General features: G+C 47.7%; 2 protein-coding genes across 2 annotated transcripts in view; both read right to left on the bottom strand.

Annotated features, from left to right (window-relative positions):
- Positions 1 to 13,986, bottom strand: part of LOC309399629 (uncharacterized protein) — a 234,878-nt gene that overhangs the window by 95,642 nt on the left and 125,250 nt on the right. The window contains exons 2-3 of the mRNA XM_081967644.1: positions 9,357 to 9,512; positions 7,518 to 7,643 (exon numbers count right to left, since the gene is read on the bottom strand). Of these exons, the coding sequence (XP_081823770.1) occupies positions 7,518 to 7,643; positions 9,357 to 9,512 (282 nt within the window). The remainder of the gene's footprint in view (positions 1 to 7,517; positions 7,644 to 9,356; positions 9,513 to 13,986) is intronic.
- Positions 10,800 to 13,753, bottom strand: LOC309399643 (uncharacterized protein). Its single transcript, XM_081967669.1, has 2 exons — positions 13,663 to 13,753; positions 10,800 to 13,455 (listed from the first exon to the last, which is right to left on the bottom strand). Exons 1-2 carry the CDS (start codon positions 13,676 to 13,678, stop codon positions 12,296 to 12,298), a joined length of 1,176 nt encoding a protein of 391 aa, XP_081823795.1. The 5' UTR covers positions 13,679 to 13,753; the 3' UTR covers positions 10,800 to 12,295.

The following is a 13,986-nucleotide window of genomic DNA, read 5'->3' on the forward strand; positions in this document are numbered from 1 at the left end:
GTCACTTAAGTCTGTTCTGAAAAAGTCAGTCGGTTGAATCGTGTACCAGGCACAATTGAAAAAATCCTTTATTATTCAGCCTGAGAAAGTCCCTTACTTGATAATTATTTACCCTTCTTAATATCTTCTTTACTCATTTGGAGTAAAGATAAATAATTCCTCCTATTGGAATTATTATAAATATCATGAATATTTTTATTTGTTGCTTTTTTGTAAATTGAGAGATTGTGCAATCGAGGCAAATTCCTAGTGTGTCTATTCACATTTGGCCAAATTAAATATACAATTCAATTCAATTCCTCAGATACAGTGTGATTGAGGGTCTTCTCACACAGACATATTTATCATATTTTCCCCACATGAATTCTCCCTTGAGTAGATTCTTTGATGCCTGTTAGGCTGTGCTTTCTGACTGAAGGTCTTTCTACAATGCAGACATGTATGTGGTTTTTCTCCTGTGTGAATTCTTTGGTGTTTATAGAGGCTACCATGCTCAGTGAAGCTCTTTCCACACTCAAAGCTTTTATATGGTTTTTCTCCTGTGAATCATTTGATGTATATACAGAGTTCCTCTCCTACTGAAACATTTCCTACACCTCAAGAAATTTATATGGTATTTCTCCTGTGTGGATCCTTCGATGTCTATTAAGGCTGCTCCTCTGACTGAAGCTCTTTCCACACTCCAGGCATTTATGAGGTTTTTGTCCTGTGTGGATCCTTTGGTGTTTATAAAGGTCGCTCCTCTGACTGAAGCTCTTTCCACACTCCAGGCATTTATGAGGTTTTTCTCCTGTGTGGATCCTTTGATGTTTATAGAGGCTGCTCCGCACACTGAAGCTCTTTCCACACTCCAGGCATTTATGAGGTTTTGCTCCTGAGTGGAGCTTTTGATGCATATAAAGGTTGCTCCTCCGACTGAAGCTCTTTCCACATTCAAAGCATTTATGAGATTTTTCTCCTGAGTGGATCCTTTGATGTATATAAAGGTTGCCTGTCCGGCTGAAGATCTTTCCACACTCCAGGCATTTTTGAGGTCTTTCTCCTGAGTGGATCTTTTGATGCATATAAAGGCTGCTGCCCCGACTGAAGCTCTTTCCACACTCCAAGCATTTATGAGGTTTTTCTCCTATGTGGATCCTTTGATGTGTATAAAGGTTGCCCCTCTGACTGAAGCTCTTTCCACACTCCAGGCATTTATGTGGTTTTTCTCCTGTGTGGATCCTTTGATGTTTATAGAGGCTGCTCCGCACACTGAAGCTCTTTCCACATTCCAGGCATTTATGAGGTTTTTCTCCTGAGTGGATCTTTTGATGTATATAAAGGTTGCTCCTCCGACTGAAGCTCTTTTCACACTCCATGCATTTAAATGGTTTCTCTCCTGAATGGACCCTTAGATGGTTCTGAAGATGTCCATTTCTCTCGAAGGATTTTTCACATTCCAGGCACTGATATTTTTTTCCTCCCTCCTGGATCCTTTCGGGATTCCGGGGTCTTCCGAAGGACCCTCCGCCCTTCAGGACCATCTCGGGGTCTCCGCCCGACTCCTCCTTCCCGCATGGCCCTCCAGGCATCCCACTTTCCCGGGGTCCCCCTGGGCTCATCCCTCCTGCAGCCCCGGAGCCCTTCGGCCTTTCACCGCCCTCTCTCGGGGAAGCCGCGCCGGGACTTCCTGCTCCTAGGCGGCGCTTCCTTCCTTCCATCCTTCGCCCGGCTCCTCCGTCCTCCTGCAGGGGGGAGAGAGAGGGGCGGGTCACGGCTGCGTCCCCGTCCCCGCAAGGGAGGCCTAGGCCTATGCCTCCGCCTCACGTCGAACCGAAAGAGACCCTCCCAGACTGCAACTATCAGCATCTCTTGCTACAAACCTGCATCATCCGGGCTCCTCGGTCGCCGATTCAGGCAGCTCCTTCGTTACCCTTTTCCTATGCGGAAGTAGAGGCTTCACGCCCTTTTTTCAGCAGAGGTTCCGCCTATTCCTTTGGAGGAACCGCCCCCAATGAGTCTTCCTGCCAATCGCTGACGTCCCCAGAGCGACCAATTGGCGTCCGCCTTCCTCCAATCAGCCAGATAGGCCTGCGCGATGTGGATGGTTGCTATGGTTCCCCGCGGAGGTGGGGGCGGAGGAAGCCCATTGATCTTTGGGGTCCTTCTCCCCCCTCTTTCCCCCCTATTGAGGCTGGGGGAGGTCAGGGGCTCTTCTGGGGCGGAGACCTTACAGCCGTCTTTAAAGGGGAGCCGGAGGGGTCCAGTGATGGAGGCAGCAAGGGAGAAAGCAAGGGACGCTCTTTCGGTCCAGCCCACCTCATAGGGTTGTTGTTGGGGGAAGAGAGGAGGGAGGGGTCACCTTGGCTGGAAGGGGGAGGGGCTCAGAGGGCTCCAAAGACCCTTCATTCCAACCCTGAGCTCCAAATAGTCTCCTTCCTTTTCTTCCACATCTTCTTCTCCGCCTCATTTGCAGAAATAATAAAATCCAAATGAATAAATAAACTCTCTATATGTGACTCATGCAAGTGTGTTTTTAAATTGCAACTACATGGATACATTTTCTTCCTGGATATAAGAATTCCGAATTCTTGCACAAAAGGAGACCGTCTCCAGTGAAAGAGGACCTAAGGAGGAGAATCTCCTGCTAATGGTTCCTGCTAGTGAATTTCCTCATAGAAATCAATACCTCATTGGTGGAAAAAGGAAATCATGTCATTTGATATGATCCAAGTTGGATTCTTTCTGGGTGTCTTTAACTGCTGAATCCCACAACATTTGGAACTTGGGTAAAAGAGGGTCATTAAGCTGTGCAGTATTTTCTTTGGCAGAAGTTGTTTAAGGGGACAGGATTTTTTTTCCTGTCTACTGAATTGTTTTTTTGGGAACAAGGTCACCATGGTATATGTGCAAATCAGTTTTCCTGATTGGAACACATATATGGAATTTGGGACTGGAATAAATTGAGTAGTAAATGCGGGTTGAGATGGATGCCCACTGGGAGGGCCCAAATTAGAAAGCTGTGTTTCAATGACAATAGCAATGCTTAGATCTTAACAGGAACTTTCAAACTGAGGAAGTTACTAGCTGCATAGGAAACACATGGTAAAAGCGCTTAAGCAGGTATAACTAAAAATAACCATATTAGGCATAAGGCTGTATTTTAACCAATAATAAATTACGATGCTTTTATTTCCTTATACGCTCTTAATAAAAGGGGGGTCCAGAGAAAAGGTACAGTTTTTAGCAATTGCAGCCTGGGGTCTGGAGGAGGGTGACAAGAGACCATTCCAGGCCAGTCTTCCATTGCAAATTGCAGCTGTTCAGATGAGATAAGAAGAGATTCCCAAGTAGCTAAAGAACACGGGACATAGATAGTAGATGGTTCCATACCAACCAAAGCTTTGCTACGAGAACGGCCTTTATTGATAAGCAGGGCCAACAGGGTTGGTTTGGAAGTGATCGTGGTTTTGGATGTGTGAGAGAGGTGGAGCCACTCTATAATTAGTAATGATGGTGTCACTTGTCCCAGCACACCTGTTGGTAAACCTGGGGTGTTGAACAACAAGAGCACCATTGGAAAGTTTGCTTGAATTCGATCCACCCATTTGGTTCTAAGGGCCTGATTGACCAATTGGATGACTGATGTCTGATCCTGCTGCAATGGAATAATGTCTGCAGGATGCTTTCCTTTGGCTAGAGCTGAAAACAAAGGTGAGAGTTGCATGGTAGAGAGTCCCAGGTAGGGACGCACCCAGTTAATGGCGCCTAAATATTGTTGTAGCTGTAAGAGGGTTGGCTTTTCAGGAAGCTTTACATGAGGCACGGTGGGCACTGCATGTGAAGCAAGTACCTTGTGACCTAAATAGGAAAAAGTTTCTGCTGTTTGAACTTTATCTGGAGCTATGTGCAAGCCTCCCTTCTGTAAAACACATCTAAGCTGAGGCAGGGTGGCCAACACTGTGCCCTTAGGGCCAGGTGCAGCCACTAAAATGTCATCCATGTAATGGTACACTAAAAAGTTAGAATAAAGCAATCTGTAAGGTTTAAGGATGCTAGCAACATAGTATTGACACATTGTTGGACTATTGAGCATGCCTTGTGGCAATACTTTCCATTGGTATCTACAGGTGGGTTGAGAATTGTTCAATTCAGGGTCTGTGAAAGCAAAAATCTGTCTGTTATCCGGATGCAAAGGAATAGAAAAAAAGCAATCTTTTAGATCAATGATCATCATGTCATAATTTTGAGGAATCAAATTGGGGTTTGGGAGACCGCTCTGCAGCGCCCCCATGGGTTGAATAATATTATTGATCGCCCTCAAATCATTTAACAAACGCCATGTTTTATTATTTTGGGAGTCACAAAAAGGTTTCTCACCTAAGGAGAAATCATGGAAGGAGCTCACCTGGGATGATGGGACACACAAAAGAGCATGGCAAAAGAAAGGGAATGCGATGGGAAGCTCATCCAGAGCTACATTAATGACTGGAGCTTCCCTTGACAGAGGCAGTCTACATACAAAAATCTGCCTTTTGTGAGAAATGGGGAAATTCAGTGATTGATTTGGTCACCTCCTGCAGACATTTTCTTGACATTGGTGTACTTGTAAACGGTGGAACAGGAGACCTTTGGTAGGATGCCAAGGGAGGCCTGTCATCTCTTAGAGAATTCTGACCTCATCCATGCAGCCTAAATTGCCAGGTATCAGAGTGAAGATGCCCTCAATGAGGTAGGTTGGTGTCTGAAGAGATCCCGGAGGCTGGGAAATCCAGCCCTTTTTCCTGTTATTTTTAAATATTGATCATTTTAAATCAAGTCTTAATCTCCAAACTCAGGCACCAACATTGGTGTGGAGATGAAAATAACCTGATTACCTGAATTTGAGAGAAACAAGGAAGCTTCTTTGTCCACCTGAAAACACAATTAATCAAGTAATCATTTGAACATGCTAATTTTTGTTTCAGGTCCACCTTTCATCTAGGTGGGGGTCAGCATGTCAAGACTGACTAGCACTGTCACCTACTTCACTCCCACCTGGATAAAGAAGGGGAAGGAATGGGATGGAATGCAACGGTTGGGGGAAATGGCGTCCACGCATTGTTACTTCCCGTGAGAAATTACTCCCACAAGGACATCCCAACCAGATTTCCCAGCATGGCTGGTTTCTTCCCATAACAAAATGAGCAGAAGTGATAGAGGGACAAAGTGGAGCATGGGTGGCCCATGGGGAAAGGGGGAATGAACTATGGCAAAAGTAGGGCTACCCTTTTACCAAATAATCTCAATTTACTGTGAAATCAGTTGAAACTGATCCAGGGTGTAAATTTTGATTTACAAGTAAACTTTCTTCTAATCGAAAGAAATTAAAATGGCAGGGAGAGAATGACTGCATGCAGCCTGTGTTGATTTTAAATCGACATTTGATACCATTTTGAGAGAAATCATTATGAGGAACTTGGAAAATACAGTACAAAGGGTGTTTCTCATTCAGCAATTGGATGAAATGTGCTAACCATCCTTTTCAGAAAAGTCTCCCAGGGCTGTATTTTGACCTCCCCCTTCTTTAGGGAGCAGTTCTACAGGACCATCTCCTATATGCACCTGCCTCAATCCGTACAATCCCAATGTAATTCTCCTCCTATATGCTGAGAACATGGCTAGTAACGCGCAAAACTTTGTTGGCCTTTGAAGTGCCGACTGAGAAAGGAATAACTTGTTTTCAGGTATCTCTTGCTTATGTCCAATGCTGAGATGTAACAGATGGACCTCCATTTATTCCCTCCCCCCTTTCATTCCCAAGAAGGAAATTCAAAGTACAAGATAGGCAAGAAAAGGGTTATAAAGTGAGGAATGTACCCAGGCCTCCCACTAAACCAGAACAGCAGTGTCTGATAGGGATCTATGGGACCTGGCAGAGAGTCCCTTGTAGCGGTTTCTACTGGAAGACAATGGGACCATTCAGAGAATCTAACTGACAAGCGTTCCGGATATCTGGGGATGGTGTTACATGGTACCCACCTTTGGAAAACCAACATAGAGGGTCGAGGGTCTTCCTTTCCTAAGGGACTGGCTTGGGGCAGGCCTGACACTTGAATTCTGCCATGGCACACTTGGTCAAATTAGGCACAGAGTTGTAAGATCATTTAAAGGCATCCTTAGAGTAATCTAATAAAGAGGTTTCCCTTCATGAAAAAATGGACGACACTCGGGATTCATTTTACACATTTACACAGTAGAAAAAGTACAAAACAGATGATTCGATGGAAGAAATTCTGCTCAGTTACACCACAGAAATGGACAATCAGTCAAACATCCCATAATATTAAGCACAATCTTTTGTAAAGGCTTAAAAGGAGAACGTTTGCCTGGGGAAAGGAGTCACGTAAACCTATTGCGAAAAGGTACAATTTGAGCCAGTTAAAATTCCTAGCATGTACACTTGAAAACAGTCTTCATTTTGAAGTTAGACAGTTGAGCGGGCAGGGGTTCCAATCCTCAAGACCTCTAGAGCCCAATTCCAAGGAAAAGCCACCAAATAACCAATCATACAAGGCAGAGGGGTGTAAAGAGAAAGAAGAAGAAAACAAGGGAAAACACAGAGAAGTAGAGTGATAGAAAGGATGGAAAACACAGACACAGAGTAGGAGATACAAGAAACATAGCCAAGATCCAAGGAGGACTCTAATCTCTATATACTGTATGAACGCTCAATAGACAGGGGGAAGCTGAAATACTAATACACAAAGGTATGTATGAAGCTCTTTCCACACTCCAAGGATTTATGAGATTTTTCTCCTGTGTGGATCCTCTTATGTGTATAAAGGTTGCGCCTATGACTGAAGCTCTTTCCACACTCCAGGCATTTATGAGGTTTCTCTCCTGTGTGGATCCTTTGATGTGTATAAAGGTTGCCCCTCTGACTGAAGCTCTTTCCACACTCCATGCATTTATGAGATTTTTCTCCTGTGTGGATCCTCTGATGTGTATAAAGGTGGCTCCTCTGACTGAAGCTCTTTCCACACTCCAGGCATTTATGAGGTTTCTCTCCTATGTGGATCTTTTGATGTCTCTGAAGATGTCCATTATTTTTGAAGGATTTTTCACATTCGTTGCATTGATATTTCCTTCCTTCCTCCTGGATCATTTGGGGATCCCTGGGTCTTCGAAGGACCCTCCGCCCTCCAGGACAGTCTCGGGGCCTCCACCCACTTCCTCCACCCCGCATCGCCCTCCACGCTGCCGCCTTTCCCGGGGCCCACTGGGCTCATCCCTTCTTCAGCCTCGGAGTCTCCGGACTTTCCCCTCCGTCTCCCTTGGAAGTCGCGCCGGAACCGGGCAGGGTTGTTCTATGGGGCTCGGTCTCCTCCTTCTCTCAAGCGGCGCTTCCTTCCTTCCTTCCCCCGGGCTCCTCCGTCCTCCTGCTGGGGAGAGAGAGGGGCGGGTGATGGCTGCATGCCTTTCCCCGCAGGGGAGGCCCAGGCCGAAGCCTACGCCCCCCCCACTGCCTGTGACTCCCAGCAGTCCCCGCGCCCTACCTGCATCCGGTGACTTCCGTCGCCTATCCGCCGAGCTCTTCCGTTGCTCTTCTGGTTGCGCAGCTGTGGGCGGGGCCTCCTCCTCTCCTCCCTTGTCGCTGCCGTATGTTTCTCCGATTGCGTCACCTGGGAAGAAAACTTTCACTTCAGGGCTGGTGCATATTTGCATGCGGCGCCTTCTACGCCATCCCATTGGCGGTGCCCGCTTTGTAACTCCGCCCCTCGCTCCTTATTGGGCGTGCCGCTCTGGCTCTTCTGCGTCTGGGCTCCTCCCACCTTTGGCTCCGCCCTCCGCTTCTTGCTCTTCCCATCCGCTCCCTTCCGCCCTCCGCCGCTCTTCCCGTGCAGCCTGTCCGCCCTTCCTGCCTTAGTTCGCCCCTCTCTCCAACCTGGTCCCTTTTCGAGGCAGGGCTGCTCTGACGGGGGGGGGGGGGGAGCAGCCTTCCCTCCGCAGGCCCACCTCGCAGGGATGTTCGGAGGGGATACCTAAGTGGGGGGGGGGGAGCCCAGACTGAATCCCACAAAGCGCCGAAGGATGGGAGGGGGCGGACCGGTGAGGGGGGGCATGGGAGTCGTCTGTCCTGCCCTTCCTCTGGTGCCCCCCACCCACTCTTTCTGCACCCCTCCCTTCCCCCACCCCTTCCCCTCTTTCCCCCCACCTCTCCTTCTCATCCCGTGCCCCACCCTTTCCTTCTCTCCCTGCCTCTATTTAACCCCACCCCTCCCTTTCCCTCTTCCCACCCCCACTCCCTTTCTTCTGTGCCCCCCCTCCATTAAACTGTGTAGTCTGTCTTTTGTGAGAAATGGGCAGCTTGAGTGATTTCTCTCTTTGCCTCCTACAGACATTTTGCCTGATGGGTTCATGACCTCATCCATGCAGCCTAAGCTGCCAGTTACTCTCAGTTGCCAGAGTGAAGATGCCACCCAAGAGGTTGGTCAGTCTTCAGAGGGGCTCCTGGGCTCTGGGGAAGCTTCCCTCTATTTGCAGCCCATTTATCAGAGTTGTATTCCAAACCTTCAACTCAATTTCTGTTCTCAGGAAAGGGGAGGTGGGTGAAGATGTGCTCCAGAGAACACCCAGCTCCCTTCCTTCTTCCTTTTAATTAGTCCTTAATCGTTTTTAATCATGTGGGATTCTTGCTTTTAAAGCCAGGCGCTCCCAGTTTGGTGTGGAGCTGAAAGGAGATGAATTTCCTCCCCTTTGGGAGACTTTTACCTTTCTAAAAGGGCTTCTTTGCTCACCTGAACATACAAATACAAATCACCAAGAAATTCAAGCAAAGCAAAAATGGTTGATTAAGGGTCATGTAAAGAAATATAATATTCAGTCCAAGAGACACATCAGTAAGCAAATGACCAAACTGTCATTCCCTCAATGGACAATAATGGCTGCAAAAGTTGATGGGAGTTAGCAGAGGCAGCTAAACCGGACTGGTTAAAGAAAGGAACTTAATTTTGTTTTCATTTGGAAACCTTAAGATGGTGCTTAAGATGGGGAAGAAAACGTTGATTTGGGTTTTGCCAATTAGATTTGATGCTAGGGAAGGTATGCATTATATAAAAGTAGAAAGTTGAAGTGTTATGTTATTTATTCTCCTGTATCAAAAGGAGCGGAGGAAATTAATGCTTTTGCCTCTACTCTTTCCTCTCCCTCCCTCTTCCCGGACTCGCTCCCCAGAGTAGGCTCCGTCTCCCAGCCTCCCCCGTTCTACGGAGACCCTCCCAGACTGCAACTCCCAGCATCCCCTGCGCCAAACCCGTGTCATCTGGGCTCTTCTATCACCGATTCAGGCAGTCCTCCCGTTGCCCGTTTTGTTTCCGGAAGTGGAGGCTTCACACCCTTTTTTCTCCAGAGGTTCCGCCTCTTCCTTTGGAGGGACCGCCCCTAGGACGACTCCTGTCAATCGCCGGACTCCCCAGAGTGACCAATCGGCGCCCGCCTTTCTTCACCAAGCCAGATGACCCCCGCTCTGGGTGGATGGTTGCTATGGTTCCCTGCGGAGGTGGGGTCGGAGGAAGCCCATTGATGTTTGGGCCCCTTCCCCCCCTCTTTCCCCCCTATTGAGGCTTGGGGAGGTCAGGGGCTCTTCTGTGGTGGAGACATTATAGTCACCTATAAAGGGGAGCCAGAGGGGTCCAGTGATGGAGGCACGGGGGGGGGGGGGGAGAAAGCAAGAGACCCTCTTTCGGTCCAGCCCACCTCACAGGGTTGTTGTTGGGGGAAGAGAGGAGGGAGGGGTCACCGTGGCTGGAAGGGGGAGGGGCTCGGAGAGCTCCAAAGACCCCTCAGTCCCACCCTGAGCTCCAAATAATCTCCTTCCTTTTCTTCCACATCTTCTCCTCCTTCATTTGCAGAAATAATAAAGTCAGGATCCAAAGGAATAAATAAACTCTCCATATGTGACTCACTCAAGTGTGTTTTTAAATTGCAACTGCATGGATACATTTTCTTCCTGGATATAAGAATGTGGAATTCTTGCACAAAAGGAGACCGTCTCCAGTTAAAGAGGACCCAAGAAGGAGAATCTCCTGCCAATGGTTCCTGCTAGTGAATTTCCTCTTAGAAATCAATACCTCATTGTTGGAAAAAGGAAATAGGAAATCATGCAATGTTGATAGGATCCAAATTGGGTTTTTTTTCTGGGTCTTTAACTGCTGGATCGTTAAGCTATGTAGTATTTTCTTTTGGCAATTGTTCAAGGGGACCGGAGATTTCTCTCTCTCCTGGATTGCTGTATTACTTTGGGAGTCACAAAAAGGTTTCTCAACTAAGGAGAAATCATGGAAGGGGCTCACCTGGGATGATGGAACAAAACACAAAAGAGCATGGCAAAAGAAAGGGAATGTGATGGGAAGTTCATCCAGAGCTACATTAATGAGTGGATCTTCCCTTGACAGAGGCAGTCTACATACAAAAATCTGCCTTTTGTGAGAAATGGGCAAATTCAGTGATTGATTTGGTCACCGCCTGCAGACATTTTCTTGACATTGGTGTAATTGTAAAAGGTGGAGCAGGAGACCTTTGGTAGGATGCCAAGGGAGGCCTGTCATCTCTTAGAGAATTCTGAGGCTTCATGACCTCATCCATGCTGGTTAAACTGACAGTTATCAGAGTGAAGATGCCCTCCAAGAGGTTAGTCAGTCTTCAGAAGGGCTCTGGGAAATCTCCAAGAGGTAGGTTGGTGTCCGAAGGGCTCCTGAACTCTGGGAAATCTTCCCTCTATTTGCAGCCAATTTATCAGGGTGCCCATTTGGCCCCTTCTTAGGAAAGGGAAGCAGGGAGAAAATGAGAACACCCAGCTGGTTGATCATTTTAAATCAAGTCTAAATCTCCAAACTCAGGCATCAATTTTGGTGTGGAGATGAAAAGAACGTAATTACCTGAATTTGAGAGACTTTGAGAGAAGCAAAGGAGCTTCTTTGTCCACCTGAAAACACAGATAATCAAGTAATAATTTGAACGTATGTTTATTGTTGTTTTAGGTCCATCTTTCTTCTGGGGGGGGGGTCAGCATGTCAAGACTGACTAGCACTGTCACCTATATTCTGCTTCACTCCCACCTGGGTAAAGAAGGGGGGGCAGTGGCATCCAAGCATTGTTACTTCCCGTGAGAAATTACTCCCACCGCAAGGACATCCCAACCAGATTTCCCAGCATGGCTGCTTTCTTCCCATAACAAAATGAACAAAAGTTGTTGATGGACATAATGGACCGTGGGTGGCCCATGGGGAAAGGGGGAATGCACTATGCCAAAAGTAGTGTTACACTTTTACCAAATAATCTCAATTTACTGTGAAATCGGTTGAAACTGATCCAGAGCATAAATTTTGATTTGCGAGTAAACTTTCTTTTAACGGAAAGAAATTAAAATGGCAGGGAGAGAATGACTGCATGCAGCCTGTGTTGATTTTCAATCGACATTTGATTCCATTTTGAGAGATATCATTATGAGGAATATGATATGAGGAACTTGGAAATTACAGTACAAAGGATGTTTCTGATTCAGCAATTGGATGAAACCTGCTAACCATCCTTTTCAGAAAAGTCTCCCAGGGGTGTATTTTGACCTCCACCTTCTTTAAGGAGCACCTGCACAGGACCATCTCCTACATACACCTGCCTCAATCTGGACAATCCCCAATGTACTTCTCCTCCTATATGCTGAGAATATGGCTAGTATCTCCCAAAGCTTTGTTGGCCTTAGTAGTGCCAACTCGGAAAGCGATAGGTTGTTCTTTTCAGGCGTCACTTGCTTACGTCTAATGTCTAATGCTGAAACGTAAAAGATGACCCTCAATCCATTCCCTCCCCCCTTTCTTTCCCAAGAAGGAAATTCAAAGTACAAGATAGGCAGGAAAATGGTTATAAAGTGAGGCATGTACCCAGGCCTCCCCCCAAACCAGAACGGCAGTGTCCGATAGTCCTTTGTAGCGGTTTCTACTGGAAGACAAGGGGACCGTTCAGAGAATCCAACTGACAAGAGTTTCAGATGTCTGGGGAGGGTCTTACATGGTACCCACCTTTGGAAAACCCATATAGATTTTATCAAACAATGACAGGGAGGGGCATTTTCACACCAGGAACAAGGAAGGCCAAATTAAATGACAGGTCCTCCTATCTGGAGTGGGCAGTGGGGAAGTGGACAAATGGACAATACAATTGTGTGGGCGTGATGGGAAATAAGGAGGGGGAGGATTCCTCCATCCTGGATCCTTTGGGGACTCTAGGGACTTCTGAAGACCCCATCACCCTCCAGGAATTTCTTCTGTTTCTATCCTCAATGGATCATTTGATGTCTATAAAGGCTGCTCCTCTGACTGAAGCTCCTTCCACACTCCATGCATTTATGAGGTTTTTCTCCTGTGTGGATCCTTTGATGTTTATAAAGGTTGCTGCTCTGACTGAAGCTCTTTCCACACTCCAGGCATTTATGAGGTTTTTGTCCTGTGTGGATCCTTTGATGTGTATAAAGGCTGCTGCTCTGACTGAAGCTCTTTCCACACTCCAGGCATTTATGAGGTTTTTGTCCTGTGTGGATCCTTTGATGTGTATAAAGGCTGCTGCTCTGACTGAAGCTCTTTCCACACTCCAGGCATTTATGATTTTTTTCTCCTGTGTGGATTCTTTGATGTGTATAAAGGTTGCTCCTCCAACTGAAGCTCTTTCCACACTCCAGGCATTTATGACGTTTTTCTCCTATGTGGATCCTTTGATGTGTATAAAGGGTGCTCCTCCGACTGAAGCTCTTTCCACATTCCAGGCATTTATGAGGTTTTTCTCCTGTGTGGATCCTTTGATGTTTATAAAGGTTGCCCCTATCACTGAAGCTCTTTCCACACTCCAGGCATTTATGATATTTTTCTCCTGTGTGGATTCTTTGATGTGTATAAAGGTTGCTCCTCCGACTGAAGCTCTTTCCACACTCCAGGCATTTATGAGGTTTTTCTCCTGTGTGGCTCCTCTGATGTGTATAAAGGTTGCTCCTCTGACTGAAGCTCTTTCCACACTCCAGGCATTTATGAGGTTTTTCTCCTGTGTGGATCCTTTGATGTGTATAAAGGTTGCTCCTCTGACTGAAGCTCTTTCCACATTCCAGGCATTTATAAGGTTTTTCTTCCATGTGGATCCTTTGGTGTCTTTGAAGATCTCCATTTCTCTTGAAGGATTTTTCACATTCCGGGCACTGATATTCCCTTCCTTCCTCCTGGATCCTTTGGGGATTCCGGTGTCTTCCGAAGGACCCTCCGCCCTCCAGGACCGTCTCGGAGTCTCCGCCCGTTTCCTCCTCCCCGAATCGCCCTCCAGGCAGCCACCTTTTCCGGCATCCCCCTGGGCTCATCCCTCCTGAAGCCCCGGAGCCTCCCTGCCTTTCCACGCCATCTCCCGGGGAAGCTGCACAGGGATCCCCTGCTCTCAGGCGGCGCTTCCTTCGTCCTCCTGCAGGGGAGAGAGAGAGGCAGATCACGGCTGTGTCCCGTTCCCTGCAGGGGAGGCCCAGGCCGAAGCCTCTGCCTCCCACGGGTCCCCCGCCCAGCGTCTCCCCGTCAGACCAGACCTCGGGCGCTCAGCCTCTTCCTGCTCACAGATCTCCCTTCTCCGGGGGAACTTTCTGGACTGCAACTCCCGACGTCCCCTGCGCCCTACCTGCATCAGTCCACATGCGCACTTCCTTCCCCCTCCGGATCCTTCCCTCCTCCTCCCGGGGAGAGAGAGAGAGAGCGAGAGAGGCGGGTGACGGCTGCGTCCCCTTTCCCGCAGCCTCCACTTCCAAAAAGACCCTTCCGGACTGCGACTCCCAGCATCCCCTGCGTCATCCGGTATCCCCTGTCGCCGATTCATGAAGCCCCCTCGTTGCCCGTTTAATTTCCGGAAGTGGAGACTTCACGCCCTTTCTTCCCCAGAAGTTCCACCTGTTCCTTTGCAGAGACCGGTCCCAAGCAGTCCTCCTGCCAATCGCCGCCATCCGCA

Source organism: Natrix helvetica, assembly GCF_964273705.1.
Source record: "Natrix helvetica genome assembly, chromosome: 15".
Lineage (NCBI taxonomy): Eukaryota > Metazoa > Chordata > Lepidosauria > Squamata > Natricidae > Natrix > Natrix helvetica.